The 23,932-nt window shown below is 40.6% G+C and overlaps 2 protein-coding genes across 3 annotated transcripts; one reads left to right on the top strand and one right to left on the bottom strand.

Moving 5' to 3' along the window:
- The first annotated feature begins 1,676 nt into the window (after positions 1-1,676).
- On the top strand, positions 1,677-9,334 carry slc7a6os (solute carrier family 7 member 6 opposite strand). Its single transcript, XM_033630085.2, has 5 exons — positions 1,677-1,916; positions 2,647-2,976; positions 5,397-5,603; positions 6,167-6,299; positions 8,354-9,334. Exons 1-5 carry the CDS (start codon positions 1,728-1,730, stop codon positions 8,494-8,496), a joined length of 1,002 nt encoding a protein of 333 aa, XP_033485976.1. The 5' UTR covers positions 1,677-1,727; the 3' UTR covers positions 8,497-9,334.
- A 2,239-nt stretch (positions 9,335-11,573) lies between these two features.
- Positions 11,574-20,499, bottom strand: slc7a6 (solute carrier family 7 member 6). Of its 2 annotated transcripts, none has more exons than XM_033640405.2 (10): positions 20,387-20,499; positions 15,366-15,948; positions 15,133-15,258; positions 14,777-14,921; positions 14,552-14,675; positions 14,371-14,474; positions 14,137-14,233; positions 13,604-13,753; positions 12,817-13,000; positions 11,574-12,690 (listed from the first exon to the last, which is right to left on the bottom strand). In XM_033640405.2, exons 2-10 carry the CDS (start codon positions 15,853-15,855, stop codon positions 12,623-12,625), a joined length of 1,488 nt encoding a protein of 495 aa, XP_033496296.2. In that variant the 5' UTR covers positions 15,856-15,948; positions 20,387-20,499; the 3' UTR covers positions 11,574-12,622. The 2 variants fall into 2 exon arrangements, with proteins under 2 accessions (XP_033496296.2, XP_033496382.2); XM_033640491.2 differs by lacking the exon at positions 20,387-20,499 and adding an exon at positions 19,524-19,600.
- Positions 20,500-23,932: the final 3,433 nt, after the last annotated feature.

Below are 23,932 nucleotides of genomic sequence, written 5' to 3'. Positions count from 1 at the left end.
GACCCTGTTCTGCTTGCACTTACACCAAAACCATCACATTCAAAAGTTTTTATCGGGCCCAGAGGTGTTACTGCTTTGAGGGGTTTTTTAATCTACAAAAAGGAAAAAAAAAAAAACAAAGAAAAGATATACAACCCTGACATAGTTTGTAGAGACACTTTTTTAGAAAATTAGCTAAAACAAGCCCAGTTTATAGTTTGTATTTGCTGCTGGTGCACATACAACTTGAACTTAACAGCAGCAGATGAGCAAATGATAGTTGGTTATCTAAGGTAAAAACATGGAAAGTACAGCTCTCCCATACTGATCAATAATGCTGATTGCAAAACAATAAACAATAAATACCCATAACATAAAACCATAGAATAAAAAAAACAGAAAACAATATAAACTAATAAAGCTTTTAAAAACAATCCCAAAACCAAAACTAAGATTATTTAGCTATTTCTTTAGCATTAGATTCTATTACAACAAAATTCATGGATTGCATCACCAGATAGTATCTCATAGATTTATCGGAAATGCCGCAACAAAATGCTTTAATAGATTTTCTTTGTTGTTGTTACAATTTTTGCAGAGTGATTTGAAATGCACAAAATGAAACCAAACTAATTCCAGTAATTCAACATTTGCTCCTTGTATTACAAGTTAAGTTTTAAGTTTAGTTTACTAATGGTAATAATAATTATTGCTTGAGAGTTGCGTGATAATGGGGAAAATAATTACATTTTGTTTGTCTGTTCGGATAAAAATGGACATCAAAGTTCAGTATCTCTTTATTTTACCCTAATAATCTACAGATACAGAAAAACAGCAGTGCTAGTCAACACTGTCTTCTGCATTTGGCCACAACTTCTCATCCACATCACACCTGGGGAAGACTGTGTCTCCATGTTAGATACATCCATGGCAGGCTTCTTTTGCTGATATGTCCAGACAGCTAGAATGCATTGCATCCGAGGGACATCTGATCATGTGGCTGGTCATAAACTTTCCACCCCCATGAGGAAATGACTTCCACTATGAGGTCAAGGAATTGAGAGTAAGGTGGAGTCAAAGTGCCACCATCCTGAGAAGAAACACCTTGTGACTAGAAGAGAATGGTGAAATGTCACAACATCCCATAAATTGTCAATTGTCTTGCAGGTGCAGGATGTAGCAAATTGCAGTCTGACTTACAGTAATTTTGTGTTATGTAGGCAAACTCAACAGTCTTTACAGTAGTATGTTGAAAACAGACTGTAAATACACAGGCATTTGGTGGTGGTTGAGTCTGAGTGAGAAAACAGCGTTTTGAGAGTTGTAATCACTGTGACAAACTAATGAAAAGTGATCAGCTTGCATCTACTGTTAGCTCAGCTAGCACCACTGAGCTAACATCACAGCTTCCTTCTGCACAGTGATACAGTTGGTGGGTGTAGTTTGGCATAATACTAAAACTACTACTACTACTACTAATAATAATAATATTAATATTTTTTTTACATTTTATAAATAAACAACATGAAAACAATACATATGTAAACAGATGATGCCAGGAGATCAGAGCACTAACAGAAATCATACATCAGTTCATGAAATATAGGCGATGATAATGATTGTTGTGTCCTAATGCTCCGCCGTACTGTGACGTCTGTGGTACCCGAAAATAAAGGCGGAGCTCCTCAGTTTTCCTCCTCCCTCTCTGACTGCCAGACAAACCAGACAAACTCAGACAGAGAGACAACATGGATCCGAACACGACGATTCTGCGAGTCAAGAGAAAAAGGGGGACCGACCCCGCGGATGCGTTGTTGCTGGCGTGTAAACGTATCCGACCGGAGACAGCCCAGAGCTCAGGTGAAACGGTCCCGGAGCCAAATGAAGCCGAGGTGGAAAACTCTGTGTTCAAACTCGTGGCGACCGTAGCGACACAGGTGAGAGGCCCGCTGCTACAGCACGGTGTTAGCTGACCAAGCGCTGCGGGCTAACGTCACGCAGCTGGCGGTGGAAACGGCAAATAAACCTTAGCTAGAGTGTCAGTACAAACCTACCAATATAATAAATGTGACTGGCTGATAGCAAGCTGCATTTAACTGCTTAAAACGATTGTCGTTGTTGGAAAACTACGCGCCTGCTGTGCTAGTTGTTGTTAGCATCATACTCAGTTTAGGCAGCGTTGCTAGCTAACATTAGCCGCACATCAGCTCCAAATTGCACTAGCCTCTGCAATAGTTAGCTCATCTTGTTGACGTTGAGCGTAGCTGTGACGTCTTTGCAGGCCTCGAAATGATGACTTCATCCAAAATCAAAGCCGCTGTAGCTTTACCATCACAATGTGTTTGAACACACAATGTCAAACAGGGACGCCTCTTCTATCACATAAGCTAATTAGCTTAGCTGCTAAATATCCTTGTACATACCTATTACGATGTAATGTGATGCAGCGTCATACGTGAATTTCATTGTGTTTTCCCAGCTTTTTATTAAAATGCAACATAATGCTTTATATGATAACCTAATGCGCACTGTGACACATGAAGAGAAAGCAAGTGTTGTCAGTGATACAATGAGGATTGAGTTTAAGAGAGAATTATGTTTGAGGAGATGTTTTGAAGAATTCTGTTGGTACCTGCTTAATTCTCACCCCTGTCATCTCATCACCAGGATGCTCCTGTTCAGACTCAGGTGCGACAGGCTTTGGCTCGGCCTCGCATGGCCCATGCCCTGCGCCCCTCTGCTGCCAGTTCACAACGGATAATTGGGGATCTACGGAGCACGAAGTGGAGCACCCGGAGGGAGGAACGCTACAGAATACTCTCCAGCCACCGTACAGGGCTGTCAAGTCCAGCTGAGCAGCAAACCCTCCAGACAGAAAACTCTGAGGGCGTAGAGGAGACTGGGAAAGAGCAGGACAAATGTCTGGGTCTTGGTGCGATCCAGGTGGTCGATCTCCTACATGAGGATGCAGAGGACCAGGACAAATCCCCTGGCAAGGTGGGTTCAATGTTATTGCAGCCATTTAGAGATTAGTAATATCAGGGTTTTGTTTAGAATGGAATCGACTATCATGCTGCCTACTAAAATTGAAAAGTTTACTTTGTAGCTGTCCACAATTTTGAAGGTAAAGAAGTGTTTTCCGAAATATAGATTCATACCTTTAAAAATAACAGTCAATAGAGTAAAACAAATGAACAGGGCAGAGAGAATGAATTGGTTCAAAGTGTGGTTACATTTTCCTTGAGCTGACAATAATGCCTGTATACCACTTTGTCTGATAAAACGTGCAAGCGGCTCCTAGATTTGCATCACTCACTGGCCAAACAAACAATAATTATCTATTGAGGGGCTGGTAGATTTTGGAATCCACCAGCCACAGTGGCAGGTGGACAGAAAATTTTATTTCCAACCCCTCCACCAGTGTAGGAGATATCATTGTTCTAAAACCTGCTAAACAAGCTGAACATACATTTGAAGAAACATGACACCATACCACAGTCAGCTCCCAGACCCATCTTTATCCATGGCCAGTATGTTTTACCAAGCCACATGGAACCTGCTGGGCTAATATCAAACTGCTGTGGACAGTTTAAAAAACAAAAGCTACCTGTATCTAATAGTTTTGCTTGTTCAGCTGAATGTCTTAAAATTTGGCAGATGGGTGCAGATATTTATAGGCTAACACTAACCAGCCCTTCCTCCTGTACCATTAGCACCTGCCTTCAACATTTATGTTTATCTTATTCTAAATTTCCTATTTTTCTTGCACAGCAATTAAAAGGAACACGTGAGCAATACTAATAAGAGTAGCTGTATTAATGCAGTTCTAACAATGCAGTTTCCATCCACACCAGGATTAAATTCACAGTTCAGTTTTATTTAGTAAAAAGGGTTCATCTATACAGGGTTCCTACAGTCATGGGAAACCTAGAAAAATTATGGAACTACATAATCACAATTTCTAGGCCTGGAATTTTGTTGTCTGTCATGAAATTGTTACAGTAATCTGCCATGGCTAACCTTCCATGCAGTGTAACACAATGGCAAATTTATTTTCTGTAGCTGTGGAAGTAACGCAGCTCTAATATGCATCACTGTGACATTGTTTTTGTTTACCGTCATTAGGGCTGCTTGATATTTGAAAAAATCATAATCACGATTATTTTGGTCAAAATCACAATTATGCAAATGATTATACAGCGCACGTGATGACTGATTGTTTACACGATGGCATGTCATTTCTGTCTCTACGGCATGTCATTTCTGTCTCCACATGGTCATGCGTTTACAATTCTCCTCTGCTCTCTGTACTGCGCACAGCGGAGTTCGGCCCCGATGCGTGCACACACACAGACGCATGCGTGCGTGCGCGCGCACACACACACACACACACACACACACACACACACAGACCAACCTCTCTTGCTCTCCCTCTGCCATTTTCGGCACACTGGGTTCGAAATCTTCCATGATCACCTGCCCCTTGCATTATTTGTAGACCACCTACTTGACTGGCTCGTGGAGTGAATAGAGGGGAGGGGGCAGTATTGCGCATGCACTGCTTCCGTAGAAGACAAAATAACATCTCCAGGCGTCCGTGACCAAAAATAGTTTACCCTGGATTTCATTAATTTTGAAATAGTTTGACCTCAAAATCGTAATCACAATCACCAGACGATTATTGCACAGCCTTAAAGGAAATGGCCACTTTAGAATGAAAATACAGACAGTACTTTCTCTTCTTCACGTGGACAAGAAGTCCAGTGTAGTTTTTTAATCCACAAAACTCGTTCGGGGTATCAGAGGATAACAGCTAGCTGGAATAACAGCTACTCTTGAAGTGCACGTAACCCACATTTTGAAAATGTAATAAGACTCCGCCAATGCAAGCTGCGGCATGCAAAATTGACTTGAAAAGACGTAATTTACACCACTTTTATAGCATAATTTCTCACTGTGGTCAGTTAGCATGCCCTGCAGGCGTGCTGTATTTACATGGCAACTTGCGCAAGACTAGCTGATGGCTAGTGGTGGTGCTAGTTCTTGAGTCTCGCACGAGTTGCCATGTAAACACAGCACGCCTGCAGGAGTGTTTCTTGTCACTATCTGGCATTATAACTCCATGCTTAACCTCCCTAACCATGCCTTATCATAGTCATAAAATCCATGTGCATGGATTGAACAACAAAATGTTTTTCGTGTTATCAAAGGCTTTGAACAGAAGCAACAGTAAATATTTGAAGGCGTATTGATTCGCTGTTGAAATACTGTTTGAATACAAAGAACAGATGTAAAGTTGTGACATAAGGTGCTGCATAAGTTGTTTAGCTTCGTATTTCATTAGAGTTGCATTTGTGAACATTGGTAATATCAATAGCCTCAGCAGTGATGTTTTCTCTCTGTCTCTTTTTGTATAGACACTGTCCTCAGACCCAGAGGTGATCCTGTGTAACAGCACCAAGATGCTGCGGGAGCGCCTGAGCATAACCGGAGAGAGACTGGGGGAAGAGCACCGGGAGCAGGATGACGACTACGTCTATGATCTTTACTACCAGGAAACAGTCACACCAGGGTGGATCCAGGACATCCTGTCTGTCAGGGCCTATGCTGATGAGGGAGAACTGGTGTGTGTAGATGGATGGACGGACAGATGAATGAGTGCTGGAATCGGAGTGAGTGAATGAAGACATGGGAGAAGTAGAAGGTAGACATGGGTACAGCCTCACAACCTTTATATGTTAACTACTTGTGCAGTAGTCATTTGGATAAATCAGCAAGTGTCAGCTGACGTGTCGCTGGTCTTGACTAAATTACATGACTTTGCCAACCTGTAAACTTTACCCACACTCTTGCTTACAGTTGCTTAATTAACTCAAAGCAACAGCCCTGGACCAAACCAGTCAGTCAGCACTATATAATCTTGTTTCTCCACATGCTGCTACTCTGATGTGGCTCTGATGAGACTACTTGTAAAAATAGTTTGTGCCTCTAATTTTGCCTATAGATGCATAAAAAGTAGCATTTAATACCATTTCTTCAAATCTTAATATTTTGGCCAAAAAGATCCCAACAAAGAACTTAAAGGAGCTCACTAGCTGTACAAAGAATTTCTCAGAGGACAATAAAACCAGTAATGATCAACAAAAATGAGACTTTTGCATAAATAGGTTGTTGTTGTTTACCCCAGGTGCCCGACCTTGTGGTCCATGAAGAGGAGGTGTATGAAGATGAGGATGATGAGAACGAGGAAGGCAACTGGAGGAATGACTACCCTGATGAGGAGAGTGATGCCGACAGTGACAGAGAGGAGCGCTATGGTGGTGCGTATTCATGTACTTATTAATGTTAGTTATTGTGGTCTGTGTAGGTTTGTACATGGGCCCCTTTTTAACTCAACATTAATATTAGTGTTTTGTGAATGTGTGATTTTACTTTACCTGCCTCTGAATAATAAATGTTGCACCCTGTTTTCTCTTCACTTGGAATGACAGTTAGTCATTGTTTTAAAAGTAGTAGCTATTTGGCCACCCAGTTTTTAGGTAGTGTTATCTTTGATATTTTTTATGTACTAAATTTTTGATAAATATACACTTGGAGTTAGTTAACAACAAATAACAGGCTCCTTGTCTTCTCATAAAGCAGGACACACACATTTCGACTGATGACTTCCGAGCCAGTTATGAATGAATGATGAATGAATGATATTTGGCTGTGATGATTGATGGGACTAAGTTAATCTGAGTCTGATCTAGGGCTGCTTGATTATGGAAAAAATCATAATCACGATTATTTTGGTCAAAATTGAAATCACGATTATGCAAACGATTATGCGGTGCATGGGATGACTTACATTGTTTACACTACAGCATGTCATTTCTGTCTCTACATGGTCGCACGTTTACAAATCTCTTCTGCTCTCTGCATCGCGCACGGTGGAGTTCCGCCCCGATGTGCACACACAAACACAGACACGTGCACACGCACACACACCACACACACAGACAAACCTCTCTCGCTCTCCCTCTGCCATTTTCCGCACACTGTTTTCGAAATCTTCCGCAATCACCTGCCCCTCGCATTATTCATAGTTCACCTACTTGACTGGCTCGTGGAGTGAGGAGAGGAGAGGAGGGGAGGGGGCGGTATTGTGCATGCATGGCTTCCGTAGAAGACAAAATAATATCTCCAGGCGTCCATGATCAAAATCGTTGACCCGCGATTTCATTCATTTTGAGATCGTTGGACCTCAAAATCGTAACCGCAATCACCAGACGATTAATGCAGAGCCATAGTCTGATCCATCTGCTGGGTAAATAAGTGTCTACCTGAGCACAAGGTCAGGAAAGAACTGTCGCTTGTCAACCCTCTGTTAGTGACAGAAGAGATAATATTTTTATTTCAGCTGGGCATTTTTCAAATAGAGAAAAAAAAAAAAATTTAACTGATCATATATTTTATGTGTAAAATTGATAAGAAAAGTAACCATAGCTGTGAATTAAAAGAAGTAAAAAGTACTATCTTTCTTTCTGAAATATTGTGTATGTAAGAGTGGAGGTATAAATTAACAGAAAATGAGAATACTTAAAGTACAAGTACCTTTAAACTGTCCTAAAGTACTTCAGTAAATATACCAAGTTACTTTGCACCACTGCTCTCTGCTACTAAATCACTTTTTGTCTGAAGCTAGTTATTGGATTAGTATTGCATTTTTGTTCAGATCCTGAACCCTTACTTCAGCAAGACAATTTTTTCCTGCTTATCATAACAAATCATTTGGCAATATTTTGCTGTTAATGCATAATGTAACGGTCACAAACAGTAACTTGGGTGTTGCTGCTGCCGAGTTAAGAGATGAGCAGTGACGATGTAGCTGTAATACAGTGCGTAATACAGTGACGGTGTTCTGCTTTTCACTTTTAGTTGAAACTTATCAGTTTCAACAGTGACAAATCTTGACTCATAAAGTTCACTTTTTGTAACAGCAGTGACCTGGGGTCATCTGGACACTATATTGGATCTTTATACATGAAGCACCAAAGCTTAGGCCTGAGTGACTGGGAGTGACAGGCGCCTTGATGAAGCAACGGTGCAAAACACTAAGTGAATGTTTTATGTCATGAGTGACAAATATTTTTGGTTCATCATGATACAGTGGCAGGAAAAATTAGAGGAGGTAACTGATGGAAAACACTGCGCCAGAAGAGCCTATACATATCTTTGCCGACTACAAGACTTAAAATTTCCATGAATCATTGAAGCAGCGGCACATTTGTGATGCGTGTGCAATTGTAGCCCCCAACACTTTCCTGTGTGTGGGCTGCTTATCGCAGTGCTTCCTGTCATTCACTGGCCGACCTTTGTCTCGTGTTTGCAGGTTACTGGGAGGAGGAGCACTCGTACAGCCGGAGGAGCTGGAACCGCTACCAGAGGGAAGTGCTGCATGAGCTGGGCTGCCATGGTGAAGATGACAATGAGGAGGATGATGATGATGATGGAGACAAATATAATTCCGATTGATCTATCCCTTAACCCCACACCTGTCAGTGGATCTTCCCATTGCTCTCTCCACTAATAACACCGTACTCCATTGACCTCTGTGTAGATGAGAGCAGAAGGAAACAATAATGGCACATGAGAGAAACCTGAAAAATAGATCCCATGTTTAAGTGTAGCAATTAATGTGTAGCACTCATCAGATTTGACAAAGTTAAATTGACTCAGAAGATCATGTTCTTAAGTGAACACCACTAACTATACCCTGCATGTTAAAACAAATTCCATTTTATGTGCCAATGCAAAAAAAAAAAGGTCACAGAGCACGTCAGCCACTAATGGTTGAGAAAACTGCAAACATACCATCTCTCAGTATACATGTTCTTATGATGAGATCCATCAGTCTCTGCTACACAGAAGGTGAAGGAGTAGGCGTTACTTCCAGAAGGATCCAGAGTGTCTTTTTTTTTTTTTTTTTAAACTGTGGTGGAGTGAATTTGTGTGTGGGTGTTTGTTCAATGTGGATGTGTGTTTAAAAATGTTGCACATTAGTGTGATATGCCTTGTATGCTTTGTGCTGTTAACACTTCTGTTAGTGAGACGTCTCGGGCCGCGCGTGGTTGCAATTTAGGATGCATTCTGTGCATGGTAGTGTGTGTAGGTACAACTGTGTGTGTTAGATTTTTTGCATAATGTGAAAGTGTGATGCATACGTTTTGTTGTGGGTGTGCAAGTTCAGTTCAGAAATTCCCTTTGAAGTTCAGATTGTTTCTCTTGGATGCTTGTTGAATTTAAATTTTTTTGTAAATATGTAGATGTGTATAAAAAGAAAGCTTTCAAAATAAACTTGAAACATCTCAGTGTCAATTTGTCCAGCATGGTGAATGCAAAGATCAGTCCCAGCTGGTCTGAAATTTTCAGTGATGCATCAAGTGTTTTAGGCGTAGGAGGAAAATCTGAAAAGCTTCGCTCTGACAAGTGAGGAGTTCAAAGCACATAGAGCATTTTAGGCCAAACATGAAGCACATCAAGAAAAGGGCTGGGATATGGATGCTTGACTGAAATTATATTTTAATAGACACTGTTCTGGATGCTTGTTTATCTGCACTGTAGTTAATGAGTAATTGTGCACTGTCAGTGAACGTCCCCTAAAATGTTTTAACAGGTAAAGATTGTTGTGTCTGACAACATTATGGAAAGGACCCCACAGAGATAAGGAGTTCATTTGTTAAAGACTAAGATCCTTTTTTCCCCCAACTAAACAGCCCCAAAATTTACACCGCCAAACCCACCACCACATAATTAGTAATTTTATAATCACGAAACAAACTTCATTCAAAGTCTACAGAAACAAAATAAAACCCACTAAAACCATCTTGGTTTGTCTTTCCACTCTCCCAACAACCACCAACTCTGGTTTGTTTGAAATAAACTCCTAATTCACTCTGTTACACATGAAAAATATGCTGATTCTGTACATGCTAAAATTACTGCTGATTTAAATGGAGTCTGGTGGGTTTAGCAATAGTGATTTCTGGGGCTGTTTGTGGTTAAATAAAAATGATTTTACCCTTTCACAAAAAGGTCTGTCTGTAGGAATCATTTCCACAATGTTCTCAGATACTTAGAATAACAATCTGAGCCTGTCAGTGATAAAAATAATATTTTAGTAGATATAAATGGACGTTGCAAAAATGCATGACGTGGTTACATTGCTGCTGGCTGCAGCACTCTTGCTCAGTACTGGACCAATTAAAAAATTGCTGTCTCCAATATTAACAAAACATGGTTAAAAGGTTCCAGGTTTGAAAACACTTAAGTTGCACTGTAATGGCACCAGATGAAACGCTACATTGAAACCAAGAGGTGCCATTTAAAGTTAAATGTAATTTTACCAGTTAAGTGAATATGGCCTTCAATCCTGTGCATATTGACCTTATAACACCATACAAATGACATGTTATTTAGAAATTATATTTAATATAAATTGATTTTTTTGCCACACAATTTAAGTCAAACAAAGAACAGGACAGCTTCCTATACTGCTGGACAGAGTGGATTCAGCAGACAGTTAACCCACCTCAGCCACCAAATGGAAAAAACCCTAATACTTTATTTCAACATACAATACTTAAAATGCCAAAAATAAACCAACCGACCAGACAACAACACCAAAAGTACATAAAGGCAATAACATTAGGACGATGTCTCAAAGTCTTCACATAGCAGCAGACAAACAAAATCTTCCCTTTTTCATTCCAGAAGTGTAAAACAGATAAGTCATGATTTGTCTTTTAATTCTCAGGTGACATTTAGCACATTCACACATACTGCACATAGTATCTTTCAGTTAAAATAGTTTAAATCCATATAATAAAATGTACTATTATAAAGGTCCCTGTGGTCATTTGCAACACCTGTAAAATCTCTCGGCACATACTGTTATGAAGGCATTTAAAGGGGAACACCACCTAAATGATGAATTCCAACATATTTCCATGGAAAGTTTAAGCAATATTTGCTAACATGATTTACTCTCTCTGAAAGCCAGACATCAGAGAAGCAAGTCTCAACCTTGTGATGCCATCAAGCATAAAGTCTGGAGCTGTTCTATAAACAACAACTTTATTCTCATGTAGTAATCTCAGTGCTGAAACAGAAAATGTACCCATATACTCCCAACAGACCCCTGGATAATCTCAGTGGCATCTAGGACATCTTTACCAGTTCACTGTCTATGGAGCAGCTCCAGACTTTATACCCTATGACATCACACATTTGAGTTTTAGCACTCTAGTTTTTGGAATTGGTAGAGAGCCCTTCTGTGCGGAGTTTGCATGTTCTTCCCTGTGTCAGCGTGGGTTTTCTCCGGGTACATCGGCTTCCTCCCACAGTCCAAAGACATGCAGGTTAATTGGTGACTCTAAATTGTCCGTAGGTATGAATGTGCGTGTGAATGGTTGTCTGTCTCTATGTGTCAGCCCTGGGATAGTCTGGCGACCTGACCAGGGTGTACCTCGCCCCTCGCCCAGTGTCAGCTGGGATAGGCTCCAGCACCCCCGTGACGAATGAATGAATAGAGAGTTGTTCATGTTTACTAATTTTTTTGGACTGTCTTTGACCGTAGGAATAACGTATGAATTTTGAAAATGGGTGAAGTTCCCCTTTAGTGAAAGCGAAGGGAGTCTCTGACTCTCTCTCAGAGAAAAATGTCTCTGTCCTAGCTTGTGCTGTCCGACAACCGTTTATCCAGTCGACTTCACACATGGTGGCTGCATTGCTGAGGACCCCAGGAAGTGCAGTGCTGAGTGCAAGCTCTTCAGATCTACGCGTCTACGAGTAGTGCATTACTACTGCCAGAAGTACACACTGTGTAGTGTACTGAAATGTGGACCCCTATTAACTGTTACACCTCTGAAAGGCATGCTGGATACAGCTCGTTCTCCGACGCTCACTCCAGTACATTCATAAACAGACGAAGACGAGATCGAGGAGAACAGAGTTGTTACAATTAACACATGTAACTTTTGAAATGAACAGCCGGGCTGTGACTTCACTGAGGCCATAAATGTTCGTGTGAGCTTTTGCACCCAAATGATGCGTATATTCTAGCACTGCTAGGGGATGCAACTATGTCATGGCAGGTTATTGCTCAGGAAGGAAGCTCAGTGTTGAATGTGAAGTAGTTTGGATGAGTGGCGCTCGAGAAGGCTGCAAGCAGCAATACTAGAGGCCAAGCAGTCTGCACGTTTTTAACGGGCACTGCACCAGTATAGACACATACCTGTGGAACTAACAAGGCAAATCTTTTATATTAATATATCTATATATAGAAAGATAATTAAATAATGTGCTGAAGAAATTAAACTGTAGCCATGTCCACAATATGCCATATAACAGTACTGTCTATCCTTATGGCTGGAGGTTTTGAATGTCCTTGAGTTTCAGGATAAATCTGCAAGTGAACGTGGCGTCTGTGGCAGCATCATCGGTGTTGTAAACAAGTCAGTGGAGCCTGGGAGCTTCATCACGGTGAACAGTACAATAAAATCTCTTTTTTCATTGAAGAATCCCTCGTCTGGCTCCCCTGGTGACTGTCAGCTGCGAGGATGCAGAGACTGCTGGATCAAGTTTTTAAGTGTATTGGATGCTATTCACTCTTGTCCATCTCTGTCAGTACGCAGTAGCAGGTGTACTGGGTGAGGTGAGTGAGAGAACCTGCGGTAAGAGACGACGACAACGTGTTAGCCTGCTGAATCCAGCTGTTGAGAGAGTGTAACAAGTGGATGCAGAAATAACAGGTGTGCCTTTTGTCAAAGGGTGTTAGTTTAGTGGTAAACTCACGCAGCAACTTGGTGATGATAGGCGGCCGTTTGGACTCTGGTAAATGGACACCCAGGAAGTAGACAGGAACGCCTGACAGTGCAATGGCGATGCCAATCAGGGAGTTGATGATGTCGCTGTAGAGAGGTACTGCCACCAAGAAAACAGCACATAGGCAGAACACCACCGGGTACAATAAAGACAACTGTAAAAAGAGAAATCAAGAGGCAGACTGTGAGCTGTAAACACAACAAAAAACTTTGTATTGTTGTGTGTAATTTGCTTTTATGACATGTAATAATTCTTAATATCATTTTTTCCCTATTCAGTTAAACAAACCAACAAAAAAACCTAAAGAAAAAAATCTTGCAGTTGTTATAAACTATAAATGACTGCAATATTTTCATTTAAATTTAATGGCACTTTGATGTTCAAATATTGAGCTTTTTCTGTCTGTTTACAATACAGAGCTTATCCACAATCATCATCTTACCCAGTATGAACATAGAAATAACTGATTTTTTTACATGTTCTATCATAATTAAATTAATTCATCAATTCAGTGGTATATTTAAAGGGATCTGGAAGGATACGTGTGCAATATTTGTTTGAGTTTGCTGGAGGAAATATATTTATTTCTATGTGACACAGGGAAGCTAAAATATGACTATTCTTGATAACATTTATTCAGCACAGAATTTACTCAGACTACTGTAACTATGACCCAGACCTGGATAAATGGCAGAAAAAAAGAGGAATAAATGGACGGGTGCGCAAGATTTACACAAGTGTGTTTAAGTGGTCTCACCTTGAGCGGTCTGGGTCTGTCGGGCTCTTTCCAGCGGAGGTAGATCTGGCCGGCGATGGACAGACCCATAAAGAACCAGTAGCTAAAGCTGTAGTAGTTGATGAGTTGGAAGACGTCTTCCACTGTCAGGTAGATCAGAGACATGATACACTGGACAGAGGAGGAAAGAGAGAATGAAGACAGTAAGTAAAAACAAAAACAGATGTGACTGAATATACACTGAGATATAGATAGAGATTACATTATTATCACCTCTACTTTATCTGCCTAAGTTGGGTAACTTTTATATTTATTAACAGGCAAAGAACTGACAGCTACTTCTAGTTTCCATTACCACCAGAATCTTGTTAATGGAGAAGGTGTTTGGCATAGAAGTTAATTAAAAACATATATGAAGTTCCAACTTCAAATCAACACATACAGTGAAGGAGACTAGTAAACTAGTGAGACTAGACTTTATAGTAAACTACCACTAAGTTTAAGTACTCTGTACTTGTCCTCAATAATGTACAAGTAATGATCTATTTTCATACATTGAAGATCAGAGCAGGGATCGGAGTGAATCTCTGAATGTGGATCATAGACAGAGCGTCTGGAAGGTGACCCTCACGAGAGCCCACAAAGAACAACCTGGACACAACAGATGGGAATTAAGTTGGATAACGCTTAAAAAAAAAAAAAAACAATTTTTAAATAACCAGTGCAGATTTTTGCAGTTGCAATTGGTGTGTGTCGTGTGTGTGTGTGTGTGTGTGTGTGTGTTCTACCTGGATGCAGCTATAATGGAGGCATTGAGGCCTCCATAGCAGGACAGAGCCACAGCAATAGGGATGGTCCAGCTCATCACACCAAGAGTATGATCTGCAAATGTCTGAAGCAGATGCAGAAACTGGTTTAGTAAATGCAGTTTGAACTTGTGCACATGCATCAGTCAATTAGTTTACTCACCACTGCCACTGCATCACTGGCCAGTATAGCACTGACATCCAGAACAGCATAGTAGGCCACATTGGTGAGGATGTAGATGATAGTGACGATGGGCATAGAGACGCCGATGGCCAGGGGCAGGTTCCTGGAACGACAGGACATTGGATCATTACCAGGTTGATTCAAGTATTCTGACTTGCCTCTGTTCAGCCTCTCTACTGAAAAGCAAACAAAAGCAAAAGTTACCTTTCAGGGTTTTTGATCTCCTCAGTAACAAAGTTGAGGGTGTCCCAGCCAGAATAGGAGAAAAGAGCAGAGTAGAGTGCCAGCGCGATGTCACCAGGGTCTGTAGACGATCCCTGAAAGGATGCTTCAAAGTTGGTTGTGTAACCTAAAGAGAGAGAGACACAGAGAAAGAACAATCAAAGGAACAATCTGTGAAATGTTTTTGCATTTATGTACAAAATGATCAGTCCTTATTCCTCTGTCCATGACTGCTAAGATTTCAAACTTTCTACAATGTAGGGCTGTCCTGGCACTTTTGAAAATCATGGCCTAGAGGAACAATGTGAAAAGGTAAGTATGGTAGCAACCCTACTCACCCTGGCACAGTTTGACAATGCCAGTAATGATAATGACAATGAGGGCAGCCACCTTGGCATAGGTGAAAATATCTTGCACTCGGGTCCCCCACTTTACATATGCAGAGTTGATGAATGTCAGTAAGCCTGGGGAGACAGGAACATTTCACAGAGGTTCTGTTGCTTCTACTCCGGCAGGAACAGTTAGACAGGCATGAGTAAACAGCAGTCGTACACAAAGTAGATCTACTTACATATACACGCTGCAGCGATGAGCCTGGCTGCTGCATATGGTGGTTCACATGTTGGAAAGAGTGGCTGCACCAGGTAGTTTGCAAATGTAATGGCTATGACCGCTTGGCTGGTGGGCTCAATAATCAATAAAGATGTCCACAGACGAATGAATGCTATGAAACCACCGAATGACTCCAGGATGTATGCATAAGACGCCCCTGATTTGGTGATGGTGGTGCCCAGCTCAGCGTAGCAGAGGGCCCCCACCACAGAGAACAGTCCCCCAATGACCCAGATGACTAGCGACAGCCCGTAAGAGGCACTGTAGATGAGCACACCCTTGGGGGAGACGAAGATGCCAGAGCCGATCATGTTTCCTACGATCAGGCTGACTCCATTGAGCAGTGAGATCTCCTTCTTAAGCTGCATGCTTTCTTTGGGTGGCTCTGAAAGATGGGGAGAGTGGCCCGCACTGCCGTTCATCTTCTTCGATTCTTCATGGTCGGCCATGGTGCCGCTGTCTCAGGGCTGAACCAGCAGGAACTGAGGACTGGCTGTGGACACTACAGAACCTTGTCCCTTTCTGGCAACCTCTGGAACAACCTGTACAAAAGATTCAGACGTAACAAGTTATTGATGGTGACGTAAAGAGGAGGTCAATGCTAAATGGTGAGTCAGGAGTGTCTTACAGCTGGTATTTTCATCTCTAATGTGTCAAACACTGGTAAAAGAAAGGTCATGACATGAGTGCAGAGTAGGCAGGGAAACAGAAGAGAGGTTTGATGAACAGATAAGAAAAAGGGTGGTGAAAGTGGAAACATTATCAGCAGAGGTAGGAAGGTGGAGAAACATAACATCATGCATCATTAATGTCCCATGATGCCGAAGGTGATTCAGCAGGGCCAGTGCTCATCATTAATCATCAACTACACAGCCAAGCTCAGCTCTTTAGTCATGTCATATGACAGAATCTGCATTCTTAGAAACACCCAACAGGAATGAGATACAAAAAAGAAAAGAAAAGGACATTCTTACAAAAATGTTCGTCCATTCCTAAACGTACAGTTCACCCCGGAATCTAAAGTATATATCTCTCCTCTTACCTGTATTGCTCTTTATCAATCAGATCGTTTTGGTGTGAGTTGCCAAGTTTTGGAGGTATTGGCCATAAAGATGTTTGCCTTCTCTCAAACAATGTCTCATGACATGGTTACTCAAGATAATCCACAGACCTTGTGAGCAGTTTCATGTAGGAGCTCTCTTCTTTCTACCAGACTCCACTCGCCAGTTGTATAACTGCGCAGTAAGAAAGGTGGATCTAAGTTAAATACTGCTAGATCACCTGAGCTAGCTGATGGTAAAGCTCAGCCAAGGAGAACACCATAATGTTTACATCTCACGCTGTCACAAGCATAAGCACGGTGACACAGTTGGTGGGTGTAGATTGAAGGAAAGAAAATAGTGCCTATGTGAAACTGCTCACAATAAGGTCTGTGGATTATCTTGAGTAACTGGGTCATGATTTCTATAAAGACACATTGCTGTTGAGTTTGGCAAATGTATCTTTTTGGCGCTTTGAGCACCACAAGCAAAGTGCCATCTAGTTCGATTATATTCAAGAGAAGGCTGACATCTCTACGGCAGATATCTCCAATACTCTGCAACTCACACCAAAACAACCTAGACTGATAAAGAGCACTACAGGTAAGAGAAAAAAATGTGTATTATTGCTTTTGGGGTGAACTGTCCCTTTAAATATGACAGGAAATCCCTGTTGGTCACACACCAGCAGTCCCAGGTAGTTAAAAAGACACATGCAAAACATTTATCCTGTCACTTCAATAGCAAGAGCGAAGTCATGAGGTCCTCCTGCCTCATACCACGCACACAAAAACAAGACATCACGATAGAATGCTGAACCATTTTATGTTTACTGTGTAGACACATAATAAATTACTGTATGTTATATGGAACAAAATAGTGAAATGGCATCATTTCAGAACACGATCTAACCTATCTCCAAGCCGGCCTGAGAGAGAACAAGTGGCATATAGATGAGAGAGGAGCAGGTCAGAATAGCAGGGGTCGTGCCGTGACAATGTAGGTGTGGAATGCACAATTTACAGGACAGTAACATAACTATAAATCGGACGGAGGGGTCAGTTTTCGCAAAGAGCTGGTGCTTGTTTGTTGGGTCTCTGCACATGAGGGGTGCATGCTTCACTTCAATCATTAGACATCTGTTCAACACGCACAAACTCACCACCACACCACCTGCTGACAATAACAGACCAATCAATGAGTCAAACAACCACACTGCTGTGAACCCGAATGTCATTACTCAACAACAGACACTTTCCCACACACAGATCGACACAAAGAAGTATCCTCCTGCAAGTCAGAGCACAGCTCGATTCATGCTAGGAGCTAAATGTGTTAAGTGGTGTGAACAATCCCGAAGAAGACGTAACAAAGGTGTGGTGTATGATAAACCTTGTGATACCTCAACTACAGCTAGAAATACATTGCTGAAAGGATTGACATTCAACACTGTTATGATTTTATAACTCTGGTGCAACCATGTGACATGTCACCATGATAGATTCCCTAATATGCTTACAGGATCAGTCACTGTTGCTACCTTGAGGCTACAAAAATCTGCAATGCTCTGTATATGATTTTATTGTCCTGGGTTTAGCCTAAACTCTTTGCCACATGTCATCCTCCTCTCTCCATCAGGTTTTCTCTATTTTCTAATAAAGGCTTGGAAGTACCTATAATAACCCTAAGAGACAAACAACGAGTAAATACAGAGTAAATCATTTTCCAGTGCAATAAAAGGTCAACACTGTGGAGGAGCCTTGTGTCTTTGGACTCCTTTGAGCAACGTCTCCTTCTCACATAAACTGAGAAATCCAACCAGCAGTACGAGCAGCTTGCTTGCTGCTGCGCTAGCTGGCTGAGATCATTTCAAAGCTAATAATTCATCTTACATTTAGTGCTGAAGCAAACGGTTAGTAACCAACAGTCAATTTATCTGCAGCTATTTAAAGAATCGGTTAATTGTTGAAGTTTTTTATCAAGCAAAAATGTCAAACATTCTGCGGTATCAGATTCTGTAATGTAAGGATTCTGCTTTGCTCTATTTCCTTTATCATTGGAAACTGAGTATCACTGGGTTCTGGACTCGGTAAATAAGAAACAAGCTTTTGAATTACATATTTATGAGCTGCTGGGAATTGTGACAGACATTTTTTACCATTTTCCTTCAATTTATAGACCAAACAATTAATCAGTTAATGGAGAAAATAATCAGCACATTAATCAGAGATGGAAATAATCATTAGCTGCAGCCCAATTTACACTGATCATTTCTGCAGCTTTATCATTCTCAACTGAGTGTGTGAGTGTGTGTGTGTGTGTGTGTGTGTGTGTGAGTATTTATACTATGCTTCTGTCTAAGACAGCAGGCTCACTATCATGTGTGACTGCTCGCCACATGAGCTTTGTTTTCAATTTATTGAGTAACAGGAGACAGACCCAGTGCTGGGGGAGCTACAGTCAAATAAACATGACGGGAAGCTCCTGATAATGAGAATTATTTACCTTCTTCTTTCACAATCTGTGACATAGGCCACAACAGGACGTTTTCCACCTATGGTCCCTTGTGGCCATATTTTGTATGTTTTTGTACTTTGTCTGTTTGTTTGTTTGTTTGACTGAGATAATTGAAATTAAGCTAAAATCCATATCTAACCCTTGGTATTCTTTTTTCAAAAACAAAATGACACTGATAAGAATCAAAACGGCCAGTGACACATTTCAGCTAAGATAAATTGTAAGAGTTGACATTCACAGTATTTGTGAAGTAATTAAGTGGATACGGCCAATCGTATTCTAATAAGCATCTTATGTCACGCCCCTCTACAAATGGCACAGACTCACGTTTACCACAATATTATGCCGAACAGGTGGATAAATCATTACAACGAATAAAGGGTACTGATGACTTCCCTGCTGCGACCATAGCTCTGATGACCTCAACCAGTTTTGGATAATCTCATTTCAGTTTTGATGATGGTGCAGTAGGGAGCAGTCTATTCACTGTTGTGACGTCACACTGGAAAACCCAAGCGCGCTACGAAAAATTAAAACACGATCATTAAAAATCATCTTACCGCAACAAAGCACCGGGCCGGTGTTTTCTTGTTTTAATTGCCGGTGTGTCAAGCGACATGATATCACTACACCCAACTTCCGCTTATGACTTTCAAAATGAAGCCACAATTAAATTGTCGCAACTTAGCGTAAGTTTTGTGTCTGTCTCCTACTGCTTTTTACTGAATATAACGAGTCAAATTTTGACCAAAGCCCACGTATGTCACATTACACACGGGCTTTACGAGACACGAGGCATAAGGAGGGGGCAAATCATAGAGAGAGCCCTGTCACTCGGTTAACGTTAGCTGGCGTGCAATGACAAAACAATGAGAAAATATATATGTATTTGCTGTTCTTAAATAGCCAAATATAAGTCTAATAAAGGGCAAAATGCGCTCTTAATAACAACAGGCCAATTTCCTGCAACAATTTTAACAATGAATGAACATTAGCGTTACTAGCTAGCCTACATTATTGCTAACATTAGCGTATTCTTTCATTAAGTTAAAGTTAACGTTACTCCCTCACTGCGTATCATTGTGGCATTGAATCCTACTACGGCAACCAAGACGAAAAATGTCTGCGCTCTCCTCCCTTAAAAAATTCAAAGGTACGAACGCTGTCACAAAATACACAAAGTAAGGTGATAAATTCAACATGTTGGCTTTCATTTTGAATGTGACCCTCTGTACCTCCGGTAGCATCTCGGCTGTCTGCGGTTAGCTTGCCGCGACTCCAAACAGACGGGACTTCCCTTTTGTCCCAGTGCTTTATCTAAATTCAGGTAGCTCTGTCTTCGGCGAAGACGCAGACATTGTCCCGTTTTAACAGGAACTATTCCTGCTCAGCGGCAACACTCACAGGAATTTATCACTCTTACCTGTGCTGCTTTCCCTCCTGCCGAGCTAGCTCTTTTGACAGCCAGCCAACACGATGTTCATCCGCAAATACATCAGTACCCGTAAACAACTGCTGCTGCTGCTCACAGGAGACGTCATGTGACCCCGCTATACTATAGGAGCATCAGGAGGAGCACAGTGTGCACACACAAGTGTTAGGATGCATTTCACAACATTTAGTCCGTGTCTGACAAACGTTTTTATGTCATTTAGTCAAATTTTTTTAGTATTCTTATTTTTTTGTGAGTAATACTGTTTCCAGGGCAACACTGCAGTCAAGGAAGCCATTATTATCTGAGATGTTATTTATCATATTTAATCATATCTTAATTAAGGATGTATAAAAAAGAGTATCAGTTACACAGAAAGCTTTATCATGATAAAAATCTTGAACTATTTTGGCATAGAAAATCAAATCATACCATACTGTACTGAAAGTCAACATGGAAGTTTTTATCACCATGCTGTTGTTATTGGCTGATTTGCCATTTCCCTTGTCCATTTCTGTGCATTACATTAAAACAGACAGTCCCATGACACACTGCTGGTGTGTGAAGAATGGACATGTAATTAGAGCAGCCCTGCTAAGGGCATAGGGCAGAGGGGATGGGCCTCAGAACAGTATGTGCCATTATCATGTAAGTGAAGTGACAGGGATGGGAACACACATTAAGCCAAGACAGAATTTTTCAAAGCTTAATCTGTGTATAGGAGCCATTTGTAGTAATATGTTTAAATGCATAAAGAGAAAGGATTTACTGGAAGGTTTCCCACCTTACACCTTGGCAATAAAAAGGTGGTAGAAGACAATTAAGTAGGGTCTTTGAAGAGGGAACACAAAGCCAAACTGACTCATTGCAGTTCTGAGTATTTAATGCTTATCTTAAGATAAAATGTCTTTTATTGTGTTGCTCTAGTTTTAGTTTATCTTATTTACAGTTATGAGGAAGATGACATTACATCACAGAAAACCATGTATGATACAACAAAGGCTTATTTCCATTGTGGCCCTTGATGTAAAGAGAACAATGATGCAGGATTTCAGGTTAGGTGACATGTTACAAACAAACGTAACAAAAGAGAACATTTACCAAAACTCTAATCTTTGGAAGACAAACAGGCCACTGAGCAGACTGAGAAGAGTGCCACCTGCAGACAGCTACACACCACTGCAACTACTAGCACCAGTGATGTGGACTGAATGAACAGTGCAGCACTGTACAGTGTAATGTTTTTATGTATACATATTACTTTTGTGCTCATATTGGTGGCATAGATGCCTTGTGATCTACCTTATTCTTTAAAAGTAGACCTCTGGGTCTGGTTTGACGCCAACTTCACACTTTGACCTGGCATGTCTGAAACTGGTTGGCAGTTTAGATAAAAATCATGGAAGAGGGTTTAAAAAAAGAAGCATTTCTGGTGATTGTTTGGCGAGCTTCTTGTGAGACAACACTTAGCATTATTACAGATTATTAGGAGGAAATAAACCCATAAACATGGTGGCAGAGACATTGAGAATTTTGATGGTGAACAAGCAGCATGTTTGTGAAGAGAACCAGAAATCTAAAACCTCCAGGGAGGAAACACACAGGCACAGATAAGAAGGAGGGACGACTGAGCAGGAAAACAGTGAGTCTCCAATGTGCTTACATTGCACTGGTGCACACTCAGTTTCAGAGACACAAACAGCCATTACTTCCTTTTAAGCAAAGATTTTTTATTAATACTATGTAAATCCATAAAAACACAACTATACACAGTCATTTCAGTGACATAACATTTCACCTTAGAAAATAAAAAAGTGCAAATATCACAGCATTTAAAACTCACTGGTGGGTTCTGCTTGAGATGAAAGAAATGTCATATTCACTAAAATTATATATACAGGAATCTGAAATTTCAGTTTGAAAGCTGACCACATTCTGCCAACCACATATATTAATTCAGTTTAAATTTGGTCCATTTGAAGAGGAAGACCTGATAATTATTGTATTTTATATGTATTATTTTGACTTTAGCTCTGTATGCAGTCTGGGGCAAAGTTATTATAAAACATTAAGCTATTATTTACACACATACTGTATGTCTTTTATTATGCACACCAGAACAATACAAAAGACGAGTCACTAAGCTTCTATAAATTCAGTTTTTTAAAAGACTGCAAATCTAAAGTGCTAAGAAGACTTAAAATAAGCTATTAAACAAATGCTTACACGTGACATACAAAATAAAAAGCTTATCTAAGGTTCAAAGAGAGCTTCACTTATAATATAGGCTATCATTTTTTCTTTGCAGACAACATAATGAAAATCACAGCACAGTAATCATTTACATCCCCATGTTTCTCTGTCTGGATGTAAAGCTTAACTTTATCCAGTTTACAATATATAATCTCAAACACATTTTTCCCTTCTTTAACTAGACCCAGTCTAGGTATTCTACAAACACAGGCTCCAGGCCTGTTTTATGAGTTCCTGAGTGATGGTGTCAATTCTTCTTCACTGTCCCAGAGAAGAAGAATCAAGTAATCAAGTATCTTTTCCTTAACCATATTTTGACTGCAAAGTGTACGTTGTTGATTAAAATACTTCCAGCAGAGTGTTGATTATATTTAGCTAGTCTCCAATAGAGGTCTTCACGGGTCTACCCCGACCCTAAGACACGAGACCCATAAAGGTTAGGGTCCACATTTGGCTCTAGGTCGGGTCCCATTAAATTACCATGGGTCTGTTTACCATTATGTGCAATACCTGAGTGGATCCGAGATGAACGCATAGGCTAAATGCTGTGTGTGTAACTTCAGTGATAATAAGGCTGATTTAGGATCAGATTACAAGAGCGAAAGTAAGGTGAAAAAAGCACTGAGCAACAGCGTCACTGAGTTGGCGATGGAGCGGAGAAAAGATGGATAGCCTAACAATATTCCTAACTTGAATTGATTACATGAAAAAGTGTTTTGACTGGTGGACCCTTAAAGACTAAAGGAAAATAAATAATTGAGGAATGGACACATATTCGGACTTTCTCTTGTTTACCATACTGGTAAATTTGAATAAATTATACTTCGGTGCTCATAGTTTCCCTAAAATTAACTGAACGATTGAATTGTGGAGAATCTAACCAAGCTAACGACGTGTAACATGTCTGTTTACATGTCACTAAAATTTCAACATTTATATTTGTACGTGCTATCAAAACGCTTATCAAAACTGCGAACAACTACCGTAAATTGTTCCAAGCAGGTGTAGCAGCTCACATCACAGCAATAACAACAACAAAAATGTGAAAATTGAATAAATAAAATAAAAACAGAAATTTGAAAAATTATTAAACATTATTTCCAGTGAGATGCCCAAGAACAGTAGCCTATGTTGTAGGCCTATCTGACATGAAAAACGTTTTTAGAAACAGAATGGCATGGAACGGTTGCAAATTTAATTACTGGGTTTGTAGCATCCATAAAATAAACCTGAGATCCGTCAGACCGCTCTCCTCTCTGACATGCACCGGTCTTGGGCAAAAAC

The sequence above is a fragment of the Epinephelus lanceolatus genome, chromosome 2 (genome assembly GCF_041903045.1).
Source record: "Epinephelus lanceolatus isolate andai-2023 chromosome 2, ASM4190304v1, whole genome shotgun sequence".
Classification (NCBI taxonomy): Eukaryota; Metazoa; Chordata; class Actinopteri; order Perciformes; family Serranidae; genus Epinephelus; species Epinephelus lanceolatus.
The sequence above is the reverse complement of the archived record's forward strand: the minus strand, read 5'-3'. Positions and strand labels throughout refer to the sequence as shown.